The 25,118-nt window shown below is 43.9% G+C and overlaps 1 protein-coding gene across 7 annotated transcripts in view; it reads right to left on the minus strand.

The window, feature by feature from the left end:
* Window positions 1-62: 62 nt before the first annotated feature.
* RNF213 (ring finger protein 213) overlaps window positions 63-25,118 on the minus strand; it is a 55,150-nt gene continuing 30,094 nt past the window's right edge. For 3 of the 7 annotated variants that reach the window (XM_049813110.1, XM_049813108.1, XM_049813107.1), the window contains 39 exons: window positions 24,582-24,718; window positions 24,160-24,255; window positions 23,585-23,703; window positions 22,871-22,993; window positions 22,096-22,178; window positions 21,146-21,293; window positions 20,641-20,776; window positions 20,019-20,207; window positions 19,413-19,552; window positions 18,818-18,972; window positions 18,243-18,455; window positions 17,671-17,852; window positions 16,771-16,891; window positions 16,561-16,661; window positions 16,110-16,289; window positions 15,410-15,573; window positions 15,213-15,315; window positions 14,380-14,494; window positions 13,274-13,484; window positions 12,089-12,279; window positions 11,658-11,786; window positions 10,734-10,844; window positions 10,305-10,547; window positions 9,641-9,722; window positions 8,983-9,017; window positions 8,565-8,659; window positions 7,659-7,818; window positions 7,150-7,330; window positions 6,231-6,325; window positions 5,398-5,649; window positions 4,944-5,076; window positions 4,154-4,237; window positions 3,607-3,787; window positions 3,279-3,480; window positions 3,054-3,131; window positions 2,546-2,743; window positions 1,608-1,697; window positions 1,319-1,497; window positions 63-781 (listed from right to left, as the gene is read on the minus strand). In XM_049813110.1, coding sequence (XP_049669067.1) covers window positions 628-781; window positions 1,319-1,497; window positions 1,608-1,697; window positions 2,546-2,743; window positions 3,054-3,131; window positions 3,279-3,480; window positions 3,607-3,787; window positions 4,154-4,237; window positions 4,944-5,076; window positions 5,398-5,649; window positions 6,231-6,325; window positions 7,150-7,330; window positions 7,659-7,818; window positions 8,565-8,659; window positions 8,983-9,017; window positions 9,641-9,722; window positions 10,305-10,547; window positions 10,734-10,844; window positions 11,658-11,786; window positions 12,089-12,279; window positions 13,274-13,484; window positions 14,380-14,494; window positions 15,213-15,315; window positions 15,410-15,573; window positions 16,110-16,289; window positions 16,561-16,661; window positions 16,771-16,891; window positions 17,671-17,852; window positions 18,243-18,455; window positions 18,818-18,972; window positions 19,413-19,552; window positions 20,019-20,207; window positions 20,641-20,776; window positions 21,146-21,293; window positions 22,096-22,178; window positions 22,871-22,993; window positions 23,585-23,703; window positions 24,160-24,255; window positions 24,582-24,718 — 5,589 coding nt within the window. In that variant the 3' untranslated portion in view covers window positions 63-627. Of the gene's footprint in view, window positions 782-1,318; window positions 1,498-1,607; window positions 1,698-2,545; window positions 2,744-3,053; window positions 3,132-3,278; window positions 3,481-3,606; window positions 3,788-4,153; window positions 4,238-4,943; window positions 5,077-5,397; window positions 5,650-6,230; window positions 6,326-7,149; window positions 7,331-7,658; window positions 7,819-8,564; window positions 8,660-8,982; window positions 9,018-9,640; window positions 9,723-10,304; window positions 10,548-10,733; window positions 10,845-11,657; window positions 11,787-12,088; window positions 12,280-13,273; window positions 13,485-14,379; window positions 14,495-15,212; window positions 15,316-15,409; window positions 15,574-16,109; window positions 16,290-16,560; window positions 16,662-16,770; window positions 16,892-17,670; window positions 17,853-18,242; window positions 18,456-18,817; window positions 18,973-19,412; window positions 19,553-20,018; window positions 20,208-20,640; window positions 20,777-21,145; window positions 21,294-22,095; window positions 22,179-22,870; window positions 22,994-23,584; window positions 23,704-24,159; window positions 24,256-24,581; window positions 24,719-25,118 lie in introns of those variants that run through there. The other 4 variants (XM_049813109.1, XM_049813111.1, XM_049813112.1 and 1 more) reach the window with 4 other exon arrangements.

Genomic DNA, 25,118 nt, shown 5'->3' on the forward strand with positions numbered 1-25,118 from the left:
ATTGAGAGAAACAACGACAGGGCGGCGGGTGGAGAGGGGTCCTGCCCCCCGGGGGAGAGTACCGGCGAGGGGCTGCGGGGAGAGGTTAAGGCGGCAAAGGAGAGGCTCCCTCCGGTGGTTTTGGGGTTTTGGTTTGTTTGGGTTTTTTTTCCAAAGTTGGTCCCAATTCGGCGGTGGGGCTGAAGAGGCTCTGCCGGTGGAACGGAGAAAGGGCAGGTAGGGGAGGTTTGGTACCAGAGCAGCAAGGAAGGGGGAAGGGGGGAGCAGGAGCGTGGTGTGCAGCTTGGTGACAGTTCAGTGTCCAGAGAAAGGCAAATTACAAAAAAAAAAACCAAAAAAAACCCACAACCAACACCCCAAGCTTTTTTTAAAAAAAATCCTTCATCTTCAGCAGACAGCTTTGGTTCTTTATGGTGCCTTCACAAGTCTCTTCTTCTCCACCGTCCTTCTGCTATATGAAGGCATCTAATCTTTGCAGCATAGTTTGGGTACTGAAGTTAATAAAAACACACAAACCCAAACGACCAACTCCCCCCAGGTTCTAGAATCTTACAACACCACGTGTTTATGGCACTAAAATTGCCAGTGTAAGAGGAAGGTCAGACAGACCTAGCGTTGTAAGTGGGCCTAGCCTTCCTTATGCTCTCTTTTGAAGAGAACAGCTGCTTTCCATGTAGCAATAGCATGACAGAGAAGAATCTTATCTGGAAACAGCTCTTGCAGCTCTGTAGCTAACTCAGAGTCTTTTGCATCAAGGTAAGGAATGAGTGATTCCTTCAGGCTGGAAAACAAAGAGCAAAAGTAGTATTAATAGATGGTGTACAGCAAACTACAGGTAGTATTTTGTATGGTAGGAATGCACCGATATTAAGTATACTGAGTTTTAATGCATGTATTTTGTAATGAGAAGGATTAAAATAGCCAGTCAGATTTATAGAGAGGCTAGAGAACCCAGAAATGGGAGGCTGCAGATCAGAACCAAGCTGCTAGGGCCAAGCTGTACGTGTGGACAGCTGAGTGAGTGACTGCAGAAGTGCTTGTGTTTATCTTTAGAGCTCATGAACAGCAGCTCCTGGCATATTCCAGTAGTGTTCCCAAAATAGCTTGCGTAAGATGAAGAAGAGTCATACATGCCAGAAACAGGCAGTGTGTCTTAGAACTAGCTACATATTCTTAATGTTGATGGTCATGCTTTGTGCCCAGCAGGGCAGTCATGTGCCAACGGAACCATTTCCATCACATGCATTTTCAGAGACAGAGAAGAGAAGCTTAAGTTCATAACAACTGTGGGCTGGTTTGGGCTGCTTAACTCTGTTACCTCCATATGGGTCTGAATTCATCAACAGCTTGGACACGTCTCAGCTTCAAGACAATCATTTCATGGAGCTCCTGCAGGAAGGTTTCCAGCCTTGAGTGGACAAGGAAGGTGTTGAGGAGCTTGGCAATCTCTGGACTGAGCTCAGCTTTGTAGGCTGTATTGATGTCTACAAAAGGATCCTAAAAAAAGCAGTGAGGGAGGAAGAAAAAACAACCAACCATACACATTTGAGCAACTTCATTTGAGAAGAGGTAACAGCTGATAAGACACTGAAGTTGGTGTACCTTACCCTTTTGAGGCGCAGAAGCTGCTCGGATTTGCGGGTGGAAAGAAATTGCCACAGGGCTATGTTGTGCTTTAAGTGGCATCGTCTAAGGGCCTGAAAGAAAAACACACATATATGGAGTGAACCTGGATGTAAGGGATGTGTTTAGGAACTTGTCCACACCCTGCCATGCCCATGCAGGTCAAAACTGCAGAGGAACACAAGCACAGAGAGTTCAGCAGGGAGTTCACTGAGCCCTTTTAACCTTGGTGTAGAAGCCCATCTGCAGTAGGCTTCTCTCTCAGCCTTCCCCATTTTGCCTTCAAGAATCCATCTTTTTGGTATCATGAAAGGGAGTGGGAAAGCAATAGGGCTATGCCACATATACTTGTCATAACATAGTGCTTTTGCCCCCTATCAGTAAAGGCCCTCTTTTCACACATCATTAGGAGATAAAACCTTCCCCTGTCACCACTTTTGAGAGGTAAAGGGATATTTTCAATCCTGCTCAGCACCAGGTGAGCCAGTGTCACTGAAAGCTGACTCATAATTGAAAGTTCTCCCTTTTCTCAGTTTTAGCATTGCAACTAATTATGCTGATATGAAACTGAGAATTCTCCTTCCTGGTGCTGACAGAAGAACTTGCATCTGCAGAGAAGAGTTTGACCTTCTGCATATCCTGCACCTGACCCTTCTGTAGGGTTTTGCAGGAATGTGCTGAGCATTGCAAGCTGTTAAGATGCTCCCACCTTACAAACACTGGTCGCAGGGGAAGTGAAAATTGTGTGTCGTCCCGTCCCGTCCGTCCCCCCCCCACTATTGAATCTGGTGGGGAGGGAATTCTATCACATACCTTTTCAAGCTGAACTTTTGCTGGGCTTGGAGATCTGACTGGCTGGATTTAGTATAAACCAGTGCAGATTTTATCTTGTAAGAATAAGAGCTTTGCTCTCAGGACTCACCTGCAGTACGTGAGGGTTTGTCTGATCACCCATCTGCAGAACATTTTCAATGTAGTCAGTCAGAAGCATTTCAGCATTCTCTCCAGCCATGGCCAGGAATCCCAAGGTAATTTCAGTGATGGACAGAGCATCACAGACATCACTGTAAGACTGTAGTTCCCCACTGATCATGTTCATCACAGAACTGGGGAGAGGACTCTGAAAACCATGAAGTCAAAGCAGTTGCTAATATTAGTTTAGAGCCACTCCTTATTGATGCTTAAGTTGCTAAAGTCACAGAAGATGGCAGAGCCCCAGATTTAGGAAACTGAAAATGCTTAACTATATCTCTTTCCTTTGTAAATCCTGGCTGACAAAAGAAGGCCAGTTTGTATGTACTCAAGGCATGCCGAGAGACTAGCAGAGAAGCCTTCAGATGAACAAGGCAAGTGACAGAAGACAAACCTAATATTTCTTGGGATGTCAGGGGTCACATGCTTGCCCTGTTTCCTCCAGTGCAGAAACCCACCTGATCCAGCTTATTCCTGACATCATTGAACATCTGCTCATAATTCCGATCATGTCTGTACACAAGGGTAGGTATTCCCTGTCAGGAGAGAAACCCATGGTTGTAAAGCTTTGGTAACATTGCTTACCCTGCTGCAGTGCATGCCTGGCTGCAGCAAACACTGCAGGGCTCCAAAATCAGCCAAGAAGTTGTCTGCACAAAACATAGCTAGCTGTCTTGTCCTACCTTTAGGGTGATGAGTGGTTTCCCCTGCAGGAACTTGCTGATGACTTGCTGCTGGATCCTCTCCAGATCAAAGTCCTGCAATGTCTCCCCTCCCTTCTCCATGCTGTACTGGCAGTTGGACAAGATCAGAGGAATCAGGTCTCTCTCAAGCTCATAACTGATCAAGTGCAGGTCAGCCACTTCTGACGGACTGATGAAGTACCTGCAGAAGAGAAAACAGTCTCCATTTAGAGAAGCCTTTATGAAGCAGGGAAAAATTGGTGTGATCATGTGGTAGCTGGTAACACAACAGAGCCAAAAACCATGCCTAGCTGGAATAGCAACATACCTGTCATCTTCCTTGATGTGTTTGTTCACTGAGTGGATAAAGTCATTGTGCAGAGTAATGAGATAACTGGCTAAGGCTGTGGAGCAGAGGCCCAGCCCCTGTCGACGTGGCAGAAGGACCTCAAGCTTGCTGTCCAGGGTCAGGTCAGCATCACAGTAGCCTTTAGGAAGCTTAATTTCCCCTGAAATAAAAGGCAGAGAAGACTACTTGAGGTGGCCCAGAGCCAGCTCACAATGAGCAAGCCTATCCTGAGCTGACCCAGGTCAAGAGAAAGTATAGAACCTGAAAAAAGCTGCACTCTTTCCACTACGTGTAAGCACTAAAGGCAGCAAGTTCAGGTGAGAAGACTACAAGAGGGAAATAAATTCTTCCATTTGCACCTAGATCTTCTTAAACCTTTAATGGCCAAGGTCAGTTCTGAAGAAATGTCTCAGCATCGCTGATGGGAGGAACTTGAACTGTCAAAGAGTAGTAGATGAGCATTGACAGCTGGCAAGACCTTGTTTCCATCACTCTCAAAACAATGATGAGGAAGAAGGGTACTCACCATTGGTGTCCAGCGAGCTTCTCAGCTTGTTCCAGACAGACAGAAACACATTCACTCTGCTCTGTAACAGGTCCCTCATCACATCTGAGGAATAACAGAAAGACGAATTCTTGAAACACCTTTTACTGGCAACACCGTGAAACTCCACAATGCAAGAATTTTCAGAGTACACCACTGAGCTCTAGGCAACTGCTCAAACAGATTGAGAGAGACTAAACAGACATTAAACAGTTTTCCAATGGTATCAAATTGAGTAATTTTCTCTGTTTATATTCTTCCATTATGGTCTGCTATTGGCCTAGGCTACAAGGCTGGATGGATCCTTGGTCTGATTCTGCATGACCTTTAACTACTTTTCCACAAGTGCTTAAAAACATTAAGTAATTGTACTTAAGTACAATTGAAGGAGTTGCCACAAAATGTCTGTATGCTGCTCATGAATGGAAGGGAAGGACATCTATTCCAACTTTTAGGCAGGCCCTACTCTAGGGCAGTGCTTAAAAATTCAACATACCCACTGCTGCATTCAGGGATTTATCTTGCCTATCTCTGAGCAGAGTCCCCACCCCTTGTGAACAATCTTCCTGTGCTTAATTCTTTTCAAAGTCACCTGATGACTATTGCAAGCATAACTCCAGGGTTAAGGTCTCCAGTTCATTTGGATGGGAATTAAAAGGAAAATATCGGGGCTTAAGACTGCAAGCTCAAGAGAAGTTTTCATCTTCATTTTCAACTGGACTACCCAGTGCTTTTTGTTTCACTAATTACAGTTTTGGCAGAATCTTCTCACCTGATAGGGATTCCTTAAAGAAGTCTCTGATCGAACCGTGTTTGACAGCAGCAGTGTTCTGAAATCGCCTCACCAAGTCTCTCTGCAGAGCCAGAATCTCTGGTAAGAATTTAACCAGCCTCAGTTCTGTTTCCTGGAAGAGGAAAGGGGGCCTATGAGTAAGGTTGTCCTTGGACAAACCAGTTCCAAATAGTTTTATGGAATTACTTTTTAAATGTTTAAAAGAAGAAAATACTTTACACGTGCAGTTCTCAAGATTATAGGAAGTTATCAGAATGAAGACGCTGTATAATCCAACAGTGGTTTAGTCCTGGGCAACTGGCTCTAGGTGACCCTGCCCAAGCAGGGGGTTGGACAAGGTGACCTCCAGAGGTCCCTTCCAACCTCAACCAGTCTATGATTCTATGAACTGATCTCTGAACATTGTGGGGTCTCATCCATGTGTCACACCCACCTTCTGCAAAAACTTCCAGAGGAGAGGGACAGTGTCCTTAGCATTCTTTTGCTGAACTACATGGCCCAAGTTCTCCACTGAAATCCTCTTTCGGCAGCTCCACATCTTGGAATGATGTATGTGACTGTTCTTTGGCAGCTGGGACAGGAAAGTGACTGGGTCACCATACACTATTTTCACTATTGGATTGGAAGAAATTCTCTCATCCTCTTGTATTTGTCTATTTAACTTCAGAATTTTTTTATCCAAATCCTGCATTAAAAAAAACAACAACAAAACCAAATTATATCAGAATTGTTAGTGTCCTGCCATCTTGAACCTCCACTAGAGTATATTTTCCTAGTAGCTTGATGACCAATTGACGCAGAAATATGTCAAAGCAGAAGATGAACTCTTAGGGAAGGCATGTAAAACACATACTGTAAGACAGCTGTTTATACCATAAAGTTATTCTTTGTTCTCCAGCTCATCCAACTTGCAGGTCTTCCATTCTTGAGATGATGTATACGGGGGGAAAAAAAAAGGCAGACAGGATTCATTTGGGGCAACCATATGCTCACTCGGACAAATGCTTTCAGCTGAGCTAAGACATTTCTGCTTTTCCAGCTATGTAAAAACTTCATAGCACAACTCTAGTCTCAGATACTCATTTCCACAGGTAGAATAAAGTTGGCTGATCCTTACAAATTAAAGCTAACCTGAGTTGTGTCGTAGATGGCTTGGCTTTGGGAATAGCTAGGTGAAATGCATAGCACATTATAGCAGGTCAGATTTCCAAATAAGTAGATTTTTAACTGCTCAGCTACTGAAATTTTATACAGCAATTTTCTTACCTCCAATTCAGGAACAATAATTGTGTTTGCAACAATTTCTTCCCATTTGTTTCTCTTCTCCTTGGTGGAGAGCACATTATCAAACCGAACTGGCCCTGCAACAGGAATATTTATCTCTTATGTCTGCACTATTCCAGTTAAATGAAACCACAGATTTTCTAAGCTTCCAGATGTGACACCCTTACAAATTAGCACACTGAGCCAAGAACAATTACAGAGGTCCTAGAAGCTAACCAAGTATCTTGGTCTAGCTGGAGAGTGTCATCCAAAACAGCACACAATGATCACAGATTATCAGAAGCTTCTGTCCAGTCATTCATTTGAATGATGGGGACATTTATACAAGTCCCAGAAAGGTTAAACAAGTTGTTCAGGGTCAGACCATGATCAATGACAGACCAAAGAACAGAGCTTGGAATACTGATTTGTGCTGTCACACACTAAAAATATAAATATAAATCCCCCTATGACACAATGACTCATGTCAACTTGAACTCCAGATTCTACCATGAACCATACTCTGCCATCCCTCTTCTACCAAATAGCTTCTTGGTAGTCATTTAGAGGGCAGTATGGTGTATAGATTATACACAGCATGAGCTACTGTGCTTTGAGTAGCACCTCTGCTTGTGAGCTGAAAGCTCTGTAAACATATCATGAGGTTATTTATTCAGTAATTCCTTTTCAGAATTATGCACCAAACCTTGCAAACCCCGCATACACTCAAACAAAAGAGAAGTAAACAGCCAAAATTTCTTCACTTCCTACAGTCAGAAACAAGCCTCAAGTTTCTGGATCTTCCTTATCAGCTCAGCTACTGCCAGTTGGAAATGGTCTATTAGCAAAGAAGCTAAATAACTGCTGCCCTTAAAATATTGATATAGCTTGCAGATGTGATATAGCAGGTAGTTGTCCTTACACTGGCCTGGGTACTGATGGGTGTTCTTGAGGAGGCTGCTGAGGACAAGATGAAAGATGGTGATAGTCTCATCCACACTCTTCCCCAAAATTTTTGTCAGCTGCGCCAAGTCCTCCCGAATATGCTGCTGCAGGAAACTCACAGAGTTGTGCACCAGTGGCTTGATAATCCTTTGCAATGACTGAAGAGGAACAACAGGCAAGAATGAGCATAGCCAATAACGTCCAGTTGAAGCAGAAGGCATGCAGAACTACAGTCTTAACAGAAAGTCAACTCCATCCTATAGGATTCCTACCACTTGAACAAATAAAGGCAGGTATATGTGTATATGTATGCATGCAAGTGCATGAAGGAACCAAAATCACTTCTGGGCAAGGAAGAAAGTGAATCTGGGTCTTGCATCTTGAAAGACTACCCTAGTTGCCTGGCAATATAATGAAAAGGACCAGCATCATACAAAGGTTTCACTACGTTTCATGCGGCCGCTTGGAACTATTATTGGAAGATACCTGAGGATCTTTTGTGGCTCCCAGCAACATTGTCAAATGTGTGAGCAGGCGTATCAGAACAAAGACAACTGGGGACATGGCCCGATCAGACACTCCCATTGTTTTTCTGTGTTGTACATCTCCAAGTATGTGGCCAGTTTGAGTTCTGTCTTCATTACTCCTGTTGGAAAGTATATATAGTATTTTTTTTCTTTGACAAAAAACACACAAGAGATGTCTTCGATACCCAGTAATGTCTTTTTGACCCATAAGTTCTTTGAATGCTATAAAAGCTGCCAATTAGAAGTGCTACAGGGGAATGAGGACTTCCAGTAAGTTTTGTACACAAATAAGCCAGTTCGGTTTTGCTGGCTGATTACTCTTCCTTGGACATCTCTTCCTAATACGTTTTCTCCAAAAGAGGCAATGTCCAGCCCTGTAGAGCAAGATTAGCTAGCTCCATGCTGGATAGACAAGAAGCCACTATTAGAACTAGTGACTTTAACATTCTTACACAAGGGCTGTAAGTGCTAATCCAGAGAATCGAGGAGGGGGGAGCACAAGTCATAGCGGAGCTCTAGTAGAAGTTCTTCAGTCACACTGATCCATTTAAGAAAATGTTGCCTATTATATATGTTGGTATAGAACCACATAACCTATATCAGCCTGGATGAGCAGGGAGATGAAAAACCCTAAACCAGCAGCTTGACAAGATATTATGTTAAGACAGTTTCTGCAAAGTCAGAGTTATACCAACACACCTAACAGCTGAGCCTCTTCCCCCTCAGAGGCCAATGTCTGAGCTAATGGGGAATCCTAAGTGCCACTTTTCAGGTAGCAGCGTGAAGTGGTTGGTACCTTCTGTCTTGAAAGCGTGACAGGCAAGTACTGCATCAGTTAGCACTGAAAAGGTTAATCAAAGCATACCGGAATTCTTGAAAGCCACGCAGTGGTTTATGCAGTTGCCCTCCAACTTGGGCACCACAGTCAGGACAGTGACTAGTTTCCATGGGGAGGCCACACTAGCAAAAAGCAAAAGGAGAACACTGAATTCCCAAGAGCCTCTCCAGCAGAGAAAGAATGAAACAAAAATCCAGGCTGTAACTGGTTAATTCAAAAACTGCTATATACTGGGCAAAAGACCTCTGCCTGTCTTGTTTCATTGATTTATGGTATAAGCTGTTAGATCTATTCTAAATTTTATATTACAATGGCAAAATTATTACTAATATAGAGTTTAGAAAATGAACCACTGTGCAACAGAACATTAAAACTAGTAAACAAAATAGAAGTGTATTGTTGAAAACACCGCCTGCTTAAAAACCCACCAGTCTCAAATTCTTACCTCTCCTACAGTGCAGGGGTGGCCATTTGGACATGCTATCAAGAGAAACAAACAGGACAGTATTATAAGACAGAATTTATAAAGCCTCTGTTATTTCCTTTCTTAGGGACCATCATATTGGAGCAAGAAATATGCTTCAAGATCTAATCAAAAGCACTGACTGTCCCAAAGCTCAAAGGAATGATAGGCCCATATAGGAACCCAAGGAATTTTTCAGTGCTTCTCTCCTTGAGAAACAAGGAACAGAAGCCTGAAAGATTCTGCTACTGAGTAACAAATGGGCCAGTAAGCATGAATGCTCCCACCCCTGGATTACTAGCCTGCACTAAGATCCTACTGCAGAAAACAGAGGACTGAAAGCTGGCTAGAAAGGTGGCAAAGTGCTCCTCTTCTGTTCACACCACTTCAACATCGCCAGAAGTAACAGGTCAGGTCTTCTGCACGCTCAAACTTTGTAAACAGCTATAAGCTTGAGACTAAACAGAAGCTCAATGCATTTTAGTGCATTACCCACATAAACCATAGCTACAAGTCTTAATTTACAAAGGATAACTCATGCTGAGAAGAGGAGTGTGTCTGTCCTCAGATTTGGAACAGTTTCATTCAAAAACCAAGGATTACTCTTCAATTTCTTTCACAGCCAGTCAGGAGCACTTACTGTACCAGCGCAGAGTGGCCACTCCTTCCCAGGCCCTCGCCTGAGCCATTATATCTTCTGGCATTGTAGGCAGAAAAGAGTGCTAAGGAGGAAAAAGGAAAAAAGGTGACGAAAATATAAATCAGTTATTTTCCTGAAGCAGTTGCTCACTGGTTCTTTATTCGTGATGAAGAACGAGAACTATCAATATTGTTAAGACTCACACATGCACTCTCTAGACACCCTGAACTAGACTCCTCTTGGTGTGGCCTGATGTGCCCTGGCATGTACCAGAACATTTCCTTACACCTTGGAAAGCCAGAAGATGTAGAGCAGCAGATCCCTCCCACCCTGACTCAGCCTAGGGCCCCACAAGCCATTATCCATGCAGGTCTCCACAGTATGACCTGCCAACTGCTTTCAGACTTGCTCACTCAAATATCAGCAGAAGTATTAGCCCGATACTGCTCAGGATGCAGAGGTACCTTGAAAAGGTATCAGTCCAGAGCTGCTTGTTGTGCTAATTAATCCCAACAACACTGAAATAATCCTACATCAGTAATTCACAGCTAAAACATTAAGTTGGTGCTTTTGATGTTAAGAAAGGTTAGGTTATAGAGGATCCAGCAGATACATGAAAGAACTAGCAATATGGTGAATTGCCATCTGAGTTAAATCTCTTTACCTCCATGGTGTGCGGATGGAATGCCAGATTCCTCAGGGGCTGCAGGACAGGGTTCTGCCCACACAGCAAGACAGCTGCGGTATGAACAGCCATTTCAACTAGTGCTCCACTGTGGCTGAAGCTTTGAGGATCCACTGTCAGAGATGGGAGTGCATTCATCACAAGAGAAGCTGCAAAATGCTGCAGGTCTGGAGAATTCAGGACTTCAGAATTCTGGATGAACTTAGTCATAACATCTGTTTGCTGAAAGCACATATTAAAAAGAAATAAAACCAGCATGATACTGCCCACCAAACTGAAGAGGACTATCAGGACATAACTGTATTTGGGGTAGAAGAACAAAGGGCTCTTCCACCAATGACTCGAATCTCATTCATCCTTATCAACGAAATGTGTTTGTCACTTCACTTCCAAAGTGAAGTATCTTACCTGCTGTTTGGGATGAAGACTTGAGTCACTAAATCCATACAGGGCAGTGACCTCTCTGAAAATAGCCAGGAGCAGATGGACAGATGGTACAACTGGGGAACTGCTAGATGCCTAGAAAAGAAGAACTGATTATATGGCAGAGAGCAGGCTACAGCTGTCACAGCTAAAGTTACTGGATACGTAAGGTTCAGGTCTGTGGTAAAGCTCTCCCCACAAATGAAGGGAGATAGTGCAGAAATGGCTGCTCAAGCCATAAATGAGTGATCTGACAGCACTCAAGCTGATTGAGAGTTTTACAGCAGAAACTTGTCAAGTATTTTATTCTTCTAACATCCAGATGGAATTGCAATCTCACTAGGCAGCAACCTGTACATGCCTTCATTCAAATCAAATCAACACGCAAATGAAAAAAATAAATCACAACCAGTGTATAATAGATGGTACAGAGACATTCAAAGGCGCATTGTTTGCAAACTTCTTGAAGATTTTCATACACAAAATACATATTGGAAAAAGGTTACAATTACAGAGATCACCCATTTGATTTTTGCATGGCAAGACACAACGCTAGGCAGATATGGGCAGGCAGGGGGCATAAATCTTCTTTGATTATCTGTCTGCTCTCCCATCAGTTGGCTACAAGGTGCCCGTATTGCTTATTGTTAAAATAAACTGCTGCAATAGATTACAAGGGGAGAAAAGCGAGATGAGGCAACCAACAGAACCTCAGTTACATATGCTAGAACACAGGTGAGAGAGTAAAGCAAACATACATGTGTCTGCCAGTGTAAGCCACAGTAACTTTCAAGCAAAGGAACCCAGGCATCTCCACTGGAAGAGACACTGCCAACAGGAACACATAAAGCTTAAACGCTGGCCATCCAGAACCCACAATAGAATTATGGCGAAGAGAAAGCACCCTACCTTCTCTGCCTCTAGAAGACCCTCAGTCTTACACTCAATCATGGCTTTCCCCACAGCATCACGCAGGACTCTGTAATTCTTGCCACATGCCAGGTAACGATCGATATGATTAGACCGGCTGTTCTGTATCTACAAAGGGAAAAGCCCATGGTGAGCACTGTGGACATTAAACAGCTATTGGATAAGGCAGAATCTCCTCTTCCTCCCATGAACTGTGGCATTTCAGCCTTCACAAAGAGACAGCAGGCAGGCATGGCAAACCACTGCCATAAGAGATTCCATTCAATAGAGCGCAAGGATAAGTCATCTTCACAACCACTCTCAATGTGGTGAGTCCCCCAAGAGCCACACAACAGCAGAAACACCCCAAAGCAGCACAAACTGAAGACTAAGAGACCAGAGCCATCTCCAAGGATATACCTCCTCTTTACCTGTTGCAGAATTTCCACCGGGAACACCCAGTTAAACTGTGCCTCTGTGACAAGCTTCTGAGCAAATTCCATCCCATACTGACTAGCAATTTTCCGGACTAGGTAAACATAATGCCAGTTGTTCTTGGCGAGGCTACAGAACACCCTCACATTTGCCAGGTAACGCTGCTTCTCCTCTACCTGGTCTTGCTCTGGGGAGAATAAAAAAAACAAAAACCAACAACCCACATTCTACCTTGTAAAACTTTTCTGTTGGCAATGGGTGTAGCACCAAGTGCCTTTTACTAGTACTGACTAATTACATAGGAGACCTTCAGAGCCCTCTCTTCCTCAGATGCTTATCTAGAGTGTTTCCTCAGCAGGATTTTAGACATTGATTCATTTCTTCAACAAAGGATGACATACTCTACTTCCATTTCCTCCTCTCAAGGACAAGTTTTCCCATTTATTGGTAGTTCATTCTCAGAGCTCTTTCATCTTGCTCAATAATGGCTTTCCATTGCCTCAACTGCCAAGGTGATGGTGTTCCCTAAGAACAACCTCCTGGGATGCATTTTGCTAGCCTGACATCCTCAAAGAAAGGGCTGGACAGTCAAGTCCCTTGGAATTAGCTACATTACTACACTTTGATGCTTCACAAACTGTGTAAGTATCTGAGACTCTCCACACACTGTTCTTCTTTATTGGGTCAGGAAATCAGCTCAAAACTTATTTTACTTTTTTTTTTAAAGTATCTCTTCATCCTTTTTAGCTGCGCAGAGCTCTCACTCATATAAAACAGAAAGCCTTACAGCAGTCATGTATCTGAGGCATCATTTATGCTGTATTCGTTTATTCATTAAAGTTCAATTTAGTTGGCTCTAAATAAAATTTCATTGTTAGCATCTGGAGGATAAAATAAATCTCCTTCCAAAGACACAACTGCTATGTAACTACACCCTAGGGGTCACTGGCACAGCCTTGCTACTAGTTATAGAGCACTTCTAATACACAGTTGAGAGGACAAATAATGACTGACACTCCTAATGAAAGGGAAAATAAGAAAGCTGATGCACTTGTTCTTGGCCATGCATCAAAACAAATTCTAGCATAGCACAGGTGCATTGACTGTGTCAAGCCCATCTCCCATGGTAACTTTGCTCTGTATACAGCATTTCCACTTGATAGCAGAATAATTAGACTTACCTGTGGGCTCATGCAAGTCAAAGACGAGCTCTGCAGCTTTACTCAGGTACAAGCGAACCTTGGCTACTGCCTGCAGATATTCAACAGATGATTCCTGAGGAGTTTCTTGATTGTTCTTTGGGAGATAGTTCTCTGGAAAGCTTCTGTCTCCAGGCAGATAGTTAATATGCTCATATCCTATGCTGCCCTCAGACTTTTCACACATGGAATCCTAAAAATGGGCCAGAATATTGCATGAGTGGCAGAACCAGTTGAATCGGATGTCCCCTGCATTGGTGCTTTGTATCTCCAATGCATCCACACTGCAGTAAGCACATTAAACTTTCATGTCTCTCACAGCACCCTCCACCCCAATGCCATTAGCTCCTCCCTGCGATCTCTCCAGTGCTTATCCTAAAGCTCTGCCACATCACCAAACACCATTTTCAGCAATGCACCCAAGCTTTCTCCCATATTTCCTAAGCATGTAGCCAAGCAAGAGAGTTACGAGCATGCTGACTGGCCACACATGCTGAAACACACATGTCCAAGATGCCAAGCTCTGTCTTTCCCTTAGCAAGAACACAAATTTTTATCTTACCTACAAAGTCACCATTTCAATGAAAACTATAAGAAATTAAACCTCTACCCTGCTGTCAGGTTTGTTTAAAGTTGTCCAAAGCACTAAAAGTTATGCAAGGGAAGGGAGCAATCCAAACAGTATAATAATCTAAAGCTCTGCAAACAAAAAAGTGTCTGCAAAAACAAGAAAGTAGTCTAGTAGTGGACTACCACAACTAGAAATCCCCCTGCTTGCTGCACTCCTGTGTTGGAGTTTGAGTCTTATTGGGCCTCACACCTACCCAAGGTGTCCAAGAGAAAGAATAATTTAATGTAATGCTGCAAACAGACACAAACCTTACCTCAAAAAGCAAGGCTAGTTACTGGAAAGCAGGTTCTGACCAGGTGATTTGATATAAACTTCCTTTCGGTCTTTCTAGTTTGTAACTAGGGCAGCTAGTTACATGCACAAGAAACTTGCCTAAAATTGCAGAAGAATTTCTATTCTTGACTTTAAGTCTTGCAACAGTTTTATTGCCCAGCTCTTACCTACCCAGCACTCTTACCTCTAAGCAGTTGACAAAAAGCAAGTAGAGTTCTTTTTTATCATTTTTCTCTAGGATCTGGTTGTGCTCTACCTGGGACAGGTAGCGTTGCACATCATTTTTCACTTCATTGAAGCTACAGGAGAGAGAAACACCCTCTTACCAAAACTGCAATACTGACGGCTACTATTTATGTTTTAAATCATGACCAAACTGCTAGTTATGTCCATGTGACAGGAGTGTCACTCTGGATCCATCTGGAAGATGGAAAAGCAGTTGTGCCATGTTTTGCCAGATATCATCTAGCTTCACAGCCTGATCTAGGCTTTTATCATCAACAATGCTAAATTAGCATTTCTAGGACATAAGTCATCTGATCTATTTTAAGCATCTGACTTAGGGGATGATCACACTTGAGAAATGGCTTTCTGTGCACTGACTGCAAACAGAGGCTGGAAGAGCTAGTGTGAACTGAGAGGTCTGTGTAAACATACAAAAGATCATTCTTGATTAAATGTCTGTGGATAAGGAGTATTGCTTTGCCGATCTACAGCATACCAATTAATCAGCTATCATTGTTACCCAAGCCATCCACATTCAGCACAGGTTTAGGTTAAGAATAGCTAGGTAAACCTTGGCACAGACTGGTCAGATACTTCAACACAAGCTACATGCAAGCCAGCCAAGCTGTATAACTAATACAACAGCACAGGATGAATTTCACCTGTAATGATTCAAATTCAATTAATAGCATGGAAGTGAAGAGAACAATCAGATTGGTTTGATGAGGTCATGAAAAACAAAGCTGAACCACCCCCCATTGTAACATCCATCAGTTGTCTGACTGTGCTCACCTGTACTTCAAGAGAAGCTTCAGCATTACTGAGCGGATGATGGGAATTTCATCCACTTCATCATTAAATGGGGACAGAAATTTTGTGTAGATAGCAGGGTGATCTGTGGAGATAAGAAAAAGACAAGTTTGGCAGGTGAGAGAAAGTGGCAAGAGAATCAGCTCCATAAGACTGAGCATCAGGATGAAGGGGCTCACCTGAACCTGTCAGGAGGCTTCTGTGAACAAACAGCAGATTAAGGAGCTCTTGGATCACCTCTGCCTCAGGGGGTTCATTGTCCTTGAAGCACATGGTAGTAACCACATCTATGAAGAAATTATTGCATCTCTGCCGGAACAGGGCATTTCTTGCTATGGCATCTCTAGGGGAAGAGTAAAAAGCATTAGAACAATGTTCAAATACAGAACCACTTAAATAATGGATGAAGCAAAGCAGACACAGGCAAAAGTCACCAAGGTGAGATACTTTTCCAGCTTTCCAAGAGGCTGGATTTATGCAACACTTCAGTAGTATCGTCTGCAAAGGCTGTATCAAATTGACAACTAAGATCACAAATGGCAATTTGATGCCAGATACATTTACTGAGAGTTTTTTGCTAAGCTATCACAAAGCAATCCAAGGTGACAAGCAGTTCCCTTGTCCAATTCAGCTACTGACAGTGCTTTAGTTTTACAGGGTTTTGTAACTACAGTTTTCTTACAGGGGCCAAGGCAACTTCCTCCCTTCTTTTGAAACAATAAGCAGAAAAGGCACAGGACCTGTTCTGGTTCCAGAAAGACCAGAGCAGAGTTCCTTCCACCCATTCTGCTCGTGTTGACGACCACAGAGTTGCAAATTAGAATTTCCTCACACAACTGGCCCCACTGCAATGCTTCCACCCTGGAGAGGGTGGAGTACCTGAGCTCCACAGAAACATTTAAATGAACATCCTCCACGGCAACTCTGCAGTATGGACAATGCATCTGTGCTGGTACTAGCCACATTCTGATGCACTTCTGACAGAACACATGATAGCAAGGCAGGCAGACTGGATCCTTCGGCTCTCCTAGGCAGATCGGACATGACTTCACACCATATCTGTAATTCAGAAACAGCAATGAACACAAATGCTTCAATGCTGTCTTACCGAAAGTCTTTAATAAGATGTTAATCTGCAACTAGACCAACAGGAGATAATGCAAGACCTGCTGGCTAACTGCTTAGCTTCAGGGTGCAGAATAAAATGGAAGTTACTGCTCTTCATTTGGCTTTCATTACATTGTACGCAGCACTGACTTATGCTCAGAAATATACTGACAACATAGGCAATATCCCTCCCAGACCCTGCAACCTGTCTCAGAGTCACTACCTGTAGAGCCTGTTGCTGACGTCATCCTTACATTGGCGCAGTACTTTCATCACTGCAACAAAAGTTGGATGAGTCTTCATGTCTGAATCATGCTGAAAACACTGCAGAGGAAAAGGACAAAGGTATATGACTCAGCTCTAACACCCGAGAATAATTAACATGATCAGCCGAAACAAAACAGGGAAGAGGTGAAATCACATCTTTGCTTACCTCGGCAAGATGCAAAGTATATTTTTTCACTAAATTCTCAAATTCTGGCATCAGAGTGTTGATGCCAAACAACACGTGTTCGACAAACAGAGACATGGAGAAAACCCGGTTCCAGCAGACTCTGTGGGAAGGAAAGCGTGATTTCAGAAAGTACAATTATGAGCTGAGAGCATGAATGGAAATGCAGTATCAGGTCAGTCTAATGATCTCACTGCTTTTCATGCTCACCACTACAGCATTTGTGCACTTCTCATGCAACTTTTTGCTTTGCCCTTTGGTTATCAGCCCTGGCTTTTGTCAAGGACAAAACATGTAACAGCACCTAACATGGTGAACTTATGGCATAGGAGCCTGCCCTGTAGACAGCACTGCAGCAGAACTAGGACCACTGCAAAGACCACCTTACACCTCTAACTTCTATATCAAGGAAGTAATTAAAAAAAGTAATCATCACAATTACCCACGCTTTCTTCAGTTAAGCTAAACAAGGTCTGTGAGAAACTGGGGTAGCTTTCTGGGCTTGTCTTCCAAGAGACAAGACTCCATCTTAGACACAGTGAAGTTCCCCATCTCTGTTCACAGTCTTTATGCACAGGGGTTCAAGTGGGGAGACACTGCTGGTTAACAGGAACCTAAGGAGAGTTTTAAACAAACCCTGAACCCAGCTGGTATGCACTGGACGATACTGCCAGATTTAGAAGGAGAATCTACATGAGATGAAGGAAAAACAGTAATCTGGTTCTTAATGCTTGGTATGTAATTAAACCTAGTAGGAACCTGGAAAGGTTTGCAAATTCTTCATCTGAGAAAAACAGCACCAGAGCAGCTTTCAGCCTGTATAATATTCGTATTAACAACAAGGCAAAAGATCAAGATTGTGAGCAGATCTGTGGTACATACTTGAGTTCTTTTAGCAGCTGATGGCACCAACTCCCACTCCTCTGTAAATCCTTCTCTTTACAAAGAAATTCAATGGGCATACGAAGATTCTTCACTTTCTGCAGCCAGATCTCTGGATGGGCTGTCTGTACTTGACTCTCCAGCTCTTCAGCACATACCATTGCAGCTAAAACATCTAAAACCTAGATACACACACAGGGTGTAAGTATAACACAACAGCTGTATTTCAGAATTATTTATGAACCTTGGGCTCTCAATCTGGTTTGCTATAGCATGTATTCTACTGAATAATGTTCTACTTGATTATCTTAAGCTCTGGAATTCTCATGCTCATGGCTCACATCATTAGCACATCCTATTAATGGATGCAAAAGCAGGGCAAACTATTTTAAAACCTGCTAGTAACAATGATAGCATAGCAGATTATTCCTAATGCTGAGGATCCTGACTGAGCTTCGGCTTCCCACTTTACTGTTGCTGAAATCAAAAGGAGACTGAACACTAGCTAATTCAGTAAAGATAGAGCTCTCTGCTGGGGCTGAGGATCACAAAATGCCTGATAGCAACTCTACCATCTCTGACTGTGGTATTCCATATCCTTCCTGGTTAATAAGGTAGTCAACCACACGGGGGTGTACAGCGAGGATCCTAGAAAAGTTCTGCAGGCGGCTCTTGAACTGATTGTATCCAAGGTGGACCCAAGGCAAGGATGGCACCGTCTCCTCTCTTCTGGGAGATGTTGCCTTGCATTCCTCTATGCAGGATAAGAACGCAATTCGCAGACACTGAAAGTTTAGAAAAAAGTTAAAATCAAAGTTAAAAAAAAAGAACTTTTATAGTTCATTTTGTACTGAAAATCCTGGCAAAATTCTCTGAAAGAAGAGAATCAGTACTTTACAAAGATAGCCTTAAATGGTGTGTCAATTTTTATAGGAGCTCCTATGGAAGTGCTTTTCTGAGTAAGGTCTCAGCAATTTCAGCAGCCATTCAGTGTCAAATGCAGCTGCTTTGTGGCTACCTTGCTATTAGTCTGTCTCAGAGGGGGATTTTGTCTGAGAAGGCAAGATTGATACAGAAGGGTATGTTCACAGGCATCATGCTCTTGTCTCCAACCAAAGGGTTTCCAGCTCTTGTTCCAGACACTGACCTGCAGCTCCTCTAGGGAGGACACACCAATGGCCAAGACAATAAAGTCTGTGATGTAGCACTGGAAGAGCATCTGCCTTTCTTCCTCAGTCAGAGCAGAGATAAATTTTCCCAGTGCAGTTTTCTGGAAGATATCCACAAACTTCTCAGCTTGGTCTGGAAAATGAGAATGTAGAGAAAAGCTGAATAATAGGAGGAGGCTAGATTTGACACAGCTTCTATCCTAAAGAGACTGACACCTAATTAATCACTGAAGCATACAGCACTCCCCTCATTCAGAGCACTACAAGGGATTTAAGGCCAGGCCTTCTCAGTCCAGGCACTAGCATCATATTTATGGAATCTCACCATGTCATTAACTCTTGGCATTTCCACAGCATTTTGAATACAAGGGCACAGAATATGTGAGAAAGACTAGTAGCGAGAAGCACAAAGAAAAGCTAGTTGCACACAGCTCTGCTGGCTCATATAAGCACAGAGAGATTGAAGGTGACTCCAGGGTCACACAAAAGTAGAGGAAAGGTAGTAACAAACCAGAGTTTATAGGGCAGGTGGATGGAGATGCTCTGCGTCACAAGCTCGAGCCAGGCTCTCACCTTCAGTGTTTTGGATGTATTGAGCTTCCAACCACATCTCATCCAAGTACTCCTTTATCCTCCAGCTGAAGGGCATCTCATTCCCAGTATCAGCAGACACCACCATGTTGTTCTGCACCAGAATTATCTCTGGCTGAGAGCTAGGAGATTAAAAGGTCATTAATGCACTGGGCTTTTGCCTGGGAAACACATTCAGACAACAGAGGCAGGAAGCTGCAGAAAGCAAGAAATTAACCTTAGAAGGGGATGAAGGAAGGGGAGAGAACTGAAGGACTCATTAATACAGCTCATCCTGCCAACTGTGCAGCATTTGGACTTACTCAGTAAGCGTTCCCTGGCAAAAGGGCTGTAATGGCAGGACAGGTGGGCTTCAGGGACTGGGTAAGAAGTGTGAGGATGCCAAGAGCTAGAGAGCAAAGCCCAGGAGTACTAGGGATAAGGTAGAAAGAAGAGACTTCTGAAGTCACCGAGAACTGCCCTGCTGCCTTCAGCACAGCACAGGGGAGCAAACAACAGTGTTCATCTCCCATGTGGGTTTAAAGCCAGTGCTGGACTGGTCTCAGTGCTGCCATCCAAGCCCTCCTGCTGCTCTCTCTAGTGGCTCACCTGTTCTTACCCACACCGTAAGGGACAGTCAGAAGTTTTGTATCACTGAAGATGAACATCCACAGGTTTGTCACCCACTCAGCTGCCGGCCTGACCAACAGCTCCAGATTGCCATTTCTGTCTATGACAGCAATCAGGAGAGCCAGGAATGGAGTGATCACGTTCTGGACTCGCTTCCACAAGGTGTGCCTTTGGGGGCAGAAAGAGACCAAGAAACCCAAAGGGAAGGTGAGCAACGATATCAGCAAATCAGGAGGTGGTTGTCCTGAAAAACTGCCGACATTCGCCTGTCAGAAAGTCCTAATCCTGCCTTTAAGGAGAAAAAAACACCACCAAAAACCCCTACACTTCTCTCACTTGTGGCTCGCCTGTAATCCTACTGTTCCACTCAAAGCACTTGTGCATTTGTGCATTCCTATCCCAGTACAGCCCATTCAGCTATAAGTCAGCTTCCCTCAGGAGCCAGGAGAGGACAAAACTGCCTTCAGAGAGTTTCCAGCAGACTGGAGACTGACACTGCAAATATTCAGATTACACAAAATTGCTGTCTCTGCTGCACAGTTGCCATTTGCGGACTTTTCTTGGAAGCCTGCAGGTTATGAGATACTGCTGCTGTCCTCACCTGAAGGTGCCTGCCTCCTGGAGAGCACTGAGGTTGGAAGCCTCCCGAAGCACCCAATTTTGGGGGTAAAGGGAATTTTCTTCTTGCTTCTTCAGAAGGTTGGAGAGACGAGCCTTTGTTATCTTCAGGAAAGAGGCTAGAAAACAACAGGGAACTTGCATTTTTCTCTTCTATTGGCATTGGATCCAACCCCAAATATCACACCAAGCACAGCATTTTACAGTTGTTTCAATAATTAGTCAACCAGGAAAAAAAACAGCCACCAGAGCTAGCACAGCCAGAGGAAAAACCATGACCTGAACTCCAGGAAAAACCCTACAGCCATCAAAGGAGCAACAGACTGGAGCAGAGACACACACACTCTTGGGAGATTGCCTGGGAGGTTCACCTTGTCTACACTACAGCAAGAACCACTGACCTTGTGGTCCCCAGTGAATTAACTTACATGTTTTGGTGGTCCCTAGATGCTCAGGGACACTACCTGCTGCAGCCGGTGAGCACATACCTTTCAAGCCATCCTCTTTGGACAGAAGGCCAAGAAGAATCTTAATTCGCTTTCTGCTTCGACTAAGATCTTCATTTTGGTCCCGTAGCATCCCCACAGCACTTTGTACACAGGTCCTCAGGAGTACAGTGGTGTCCAGGATTTCACCCTTCCCAGGAACAGCATGAAAACAAGTTCATTACCTTTCAGTTTTACACCCTTGCGCACACACACACACACACACCTCCCACAAAATTATTATAGTGCTCTCTAGAAAGGACCTGTCCCCCTAGCACCTCATCTCCCAGTTTTCCCTCTCATCTCAGGCAGCAAATCTTTTGCTATCAAGTACATGATGCAACTGCTGTGGCCCTTTCAAACTGGCGTGCAACACAGCATTTGGATTAAGATAAGACTCCCGGGGGGAGAATCAGCAGTTCAGGGAAAAAAGTGGAAATTATAGAACTGACTAGGGAAAATACGCCTTCCCTGGGAGATGCTTAGGCATTAGAGAGGCAAAAGCCACATGCAGTCACCCTTGTGCTGGGCATCCTCCAGCTGATGCTGTCAGGGGAACATGAGCCAGTCTTAACATGGCTGCAGCACAGCAAAGTCCACAGCCAACTCCAGCATGGCTTCAAATGCATGCCTCAGAAAGCACAAACAGCTAGAGTTGACCATTGGGTGTAGAAAGACAACAGAAGCTTTTAAAAGTGATTTTTAAAAATTAGGAGCATGAAATTACTAAGGAATTAGAGGGTCTTTAGAATGGTTTATTTCTTAAGTAATGCCAATTTTGATTGGGCAGTGGGGGGATAAATTTGTGTCTGATGATTAGCATTCACAATGCAAATAATATTCCTGATGGATTTCAAGTGAATGGGGATGCAAAAGGTGTGTTGCACCTATGGATGACAAAGAGCAGAGCCATATTGACAGCTGAGAAGCAAATAAACGTATTCTGAACTGACCTCATAGTGCTCTGCTTCTGGCACTGGTGTTTCAACCCCAACCTTGTTTTCTTCCTGTTCTCCATTCACAGGGAGAGCTGCAACTAAGGTGTAGAACTTTTATTAGAAAGCAGTACACTTCTGCAGTTACATAAGAATTTATTTAGCAGCTGGATCCCAGAGCAGCAGAACATGTCAGAGATCCATTATCACCTGCATGAGTAGCTGAGATCCACCTCTCTAAACACAGCTACAGCTACTAGGACTCTCAACCTTCACACAGCAAGAACTGGAAGAAATATGACACTCGAAGCTAATGCACTAAGCTCTACTAGAATCCTGCAAGGCAGCATGGTGAAAGGGAAAAGCATAAGAAAAACCTGAAGGGAAAGAAAAAGTCTTTTCTAACCTTCCTACAGGCTTAGGTGAACAGATCTATATTCACGCAAGTGAGGGATTCTCTGGAGCAACTCCTTGGCAGTGCCCTCTGCCATGCAGCATCTGCTGCCTCCTGTGCTGGGACAGCACTCAGGGTGTTAAGCAGTGCAAATACCACATTTTTGTCGAAAGGAAAAACTAACAAGTTAACTTACTTGATGACCCAAAGTTGCAGTAACAAACTAAAAATACAAGTTGGTAGCCATGTGGTGACACTGACAAAAAACAGATACTGAGCAGGGAAAATCATTAGATACACTGTACATAAGTTCCACTAGCACCAGTCTGGGACCACATCTCCCCTTTTCCCCACTGGCATGTCAACATGACTGACTGCCACAGCCAGCATGCAGCTCACCTTTGGTTTTACCTGAATCCTCACAGAATATCTGGCTGATGGTGACGTTCTGCAGGGCAGTCATATCAGAGATCATGTCCTTGGATCTGCGGAGATCATCTATGTGCACCGACTGCCAGAGTCCTAAAGACAGAGGACAAAAAAAAAAAATCATTTCATGTCTGCAGCATGCTCTTCTAGAAGAGCTTCCTAAGAATTATCTCCCAGTACCTGTGGGCTAGCACTTCACAGTCAGAGTTTGCTTACTCTCACTTCTTGATGTAGAACGGGAAAGCTGCACTTCACTTTGAACACACTAATTCATACTATCCCGACTGATGGAGCGTGCACACTACCGGGGCTTTGAGGCTCTTAGAACCCACCACACACAGCAGGAACCTTACTGCTGAAAGCAGAATATGTAAGCACATACTCAGGAGCCTCCTGGAGGAGAATATACCATTGCGTTTAGCATCATGTTTGTTTGCTGCTCTCCAGCTGACTCATCTGTCAGTGGGCAAGGCAAGGCACTCTCACAAAGGAGACTAGGACCCCCAAGGTACAGACTCCCCAGGGGCAGTCCCTGTAGGTAAGGGAAGCAGCTCTGAAAACGCACAGGACACATTAATTCCAGATTTTAAGCATTAAAAGGGAAGGTGAACAAGAGAAATGTTGCTCTGGTATGTTTGCCTGAAGCCAGTTGAAGAGTGAGGAGTGACAGATCACTAGACCCACCTCCATGGAATCCCACATAGGACATTCCTCCTTCCACCCGGGAAAGCTTCATAATAAAGTAAACAAAGACAGAGACTTCTCCCAGGTCCACCTTGTTGATTTCATTAACAACAGTGTATCTACAACAAAGAGGAAATGCTGTTGACAGATCAAAGGCAGACAAAAGTTCACAGCCACAAGTCTTTGCTCTGTAATAGGGCTCATTTCTTCCCCTGTACAGACATAAGAGATTCGCTCAATCCTTCCTCCCAACCAGCTGTGCCAAGCCTGCCACCTCTAGCTATGCCTCAAATGATACCCCTGATCCTCAGCTCTTCAGGACTTTTGCAGCCAATGGCAAGAATTCACACTTCAAAGGGGATTATCTGGTAATTTGATTCAGTTTAGTTTATTTTGACTTGGGTTATGAATTATTTGAAATACAATTAGTGCTTCTAGATTCATTCCACTACAGAATAAACAAAGGATTACACATTCCTGATTCTGAAATCCCCAAAACAGCACTAATAATCAAATGGCAGTGAGGAGTCACCAAGCAGAACAGCTAGCTGGGAACCACTTCACACTTGACTTACTTGGCTGAGGCGATGAGCTGGGCATTTTGAGAGCCATCTTCAAAGTCTGTCTGAATAATAAGGACTTTATTTCCTGATGTGGCATCAAGGAAATCTCTGAAGAGTGAAAGGGGATTTAAAAGAAGTCACTAAGTGTAAAAACAAAACATTAAAGACTGTAGAAGTAGTCACTTCACATTAGCTTTGGCTGCTGCAGGCAGGAGAGATTAAAACACCCAACCTATGGGGATGGTGTAACTTCAAAGCCCCATCTGACTACAACAGAGCTAATACAGCTTGCATCAAGCCAGTCCACTGTTCAGCAGAGCATACATAGCCTCTTGCCTCCCTTTTCTATGTGGGTTACTCCAAATGTTCTGCCCATGCATCTTCCACCCCGATGACAGCCTATTCAGAGCAGGATAATGCAAAACCAGACTCACCGGATGCTCTTCAGGAATGAGTACTCTGTGTCAAACTGCTGCAGGAACAGGATTTGAGGCCTTTGCGCTTTACCCTGTACTTCTCTCTCCAGGCAAGCAGCGTCAGCACTGGTGAGAAGTCTCGAGAAGGTGGTGACCTGGGAGCGCAAGATGTAGGTTAGTTCTTTGCTCAGGAATGCAGTAGGAAGGCAGTAGAGGCTTACTCATCTATGCCCCCAGATGCTGCTAAATTGCTGCAGAGCTGGACTGAACCCCGCCCCCCCCCCCCCCCCCCCCAAAAAAAAAGTTTATTTGCCCTGCCAGTAGGCAAAGGGTCAACACAGGCTGTTACACTAACCCAGGGCCACTGCTGGGTAGCTGGACACAATGACTCTTGGTGCTGCCAGAGCAGTGGGGCAGCTGAGAAGGAGCAGCTAAGGCTTTGAGAAACTTCTCGTGAACCCCTGTAGCATGGCTTCCCTGCAGCACGCTCAGGGAGCAGCAAGTCCAGCCCCAAGAGAAAGCACATTGTCTCCATGTGAGGCAGGAGAGGGAGAA

The sequence above is a fragment of the Accipiter gentilis genome, chromosome 10 (genome assembly GCF_929443795.1).
Source record: "Accipiter gentilis chromosome 10, bAccGen1.1, whole genome shotgun sequence".
Lineage (NCBI taxonomy): Eukaryota > Metazoa > Chordata > Aves > Accipitriformes > Accipitridae > Astur > Astur gentilis.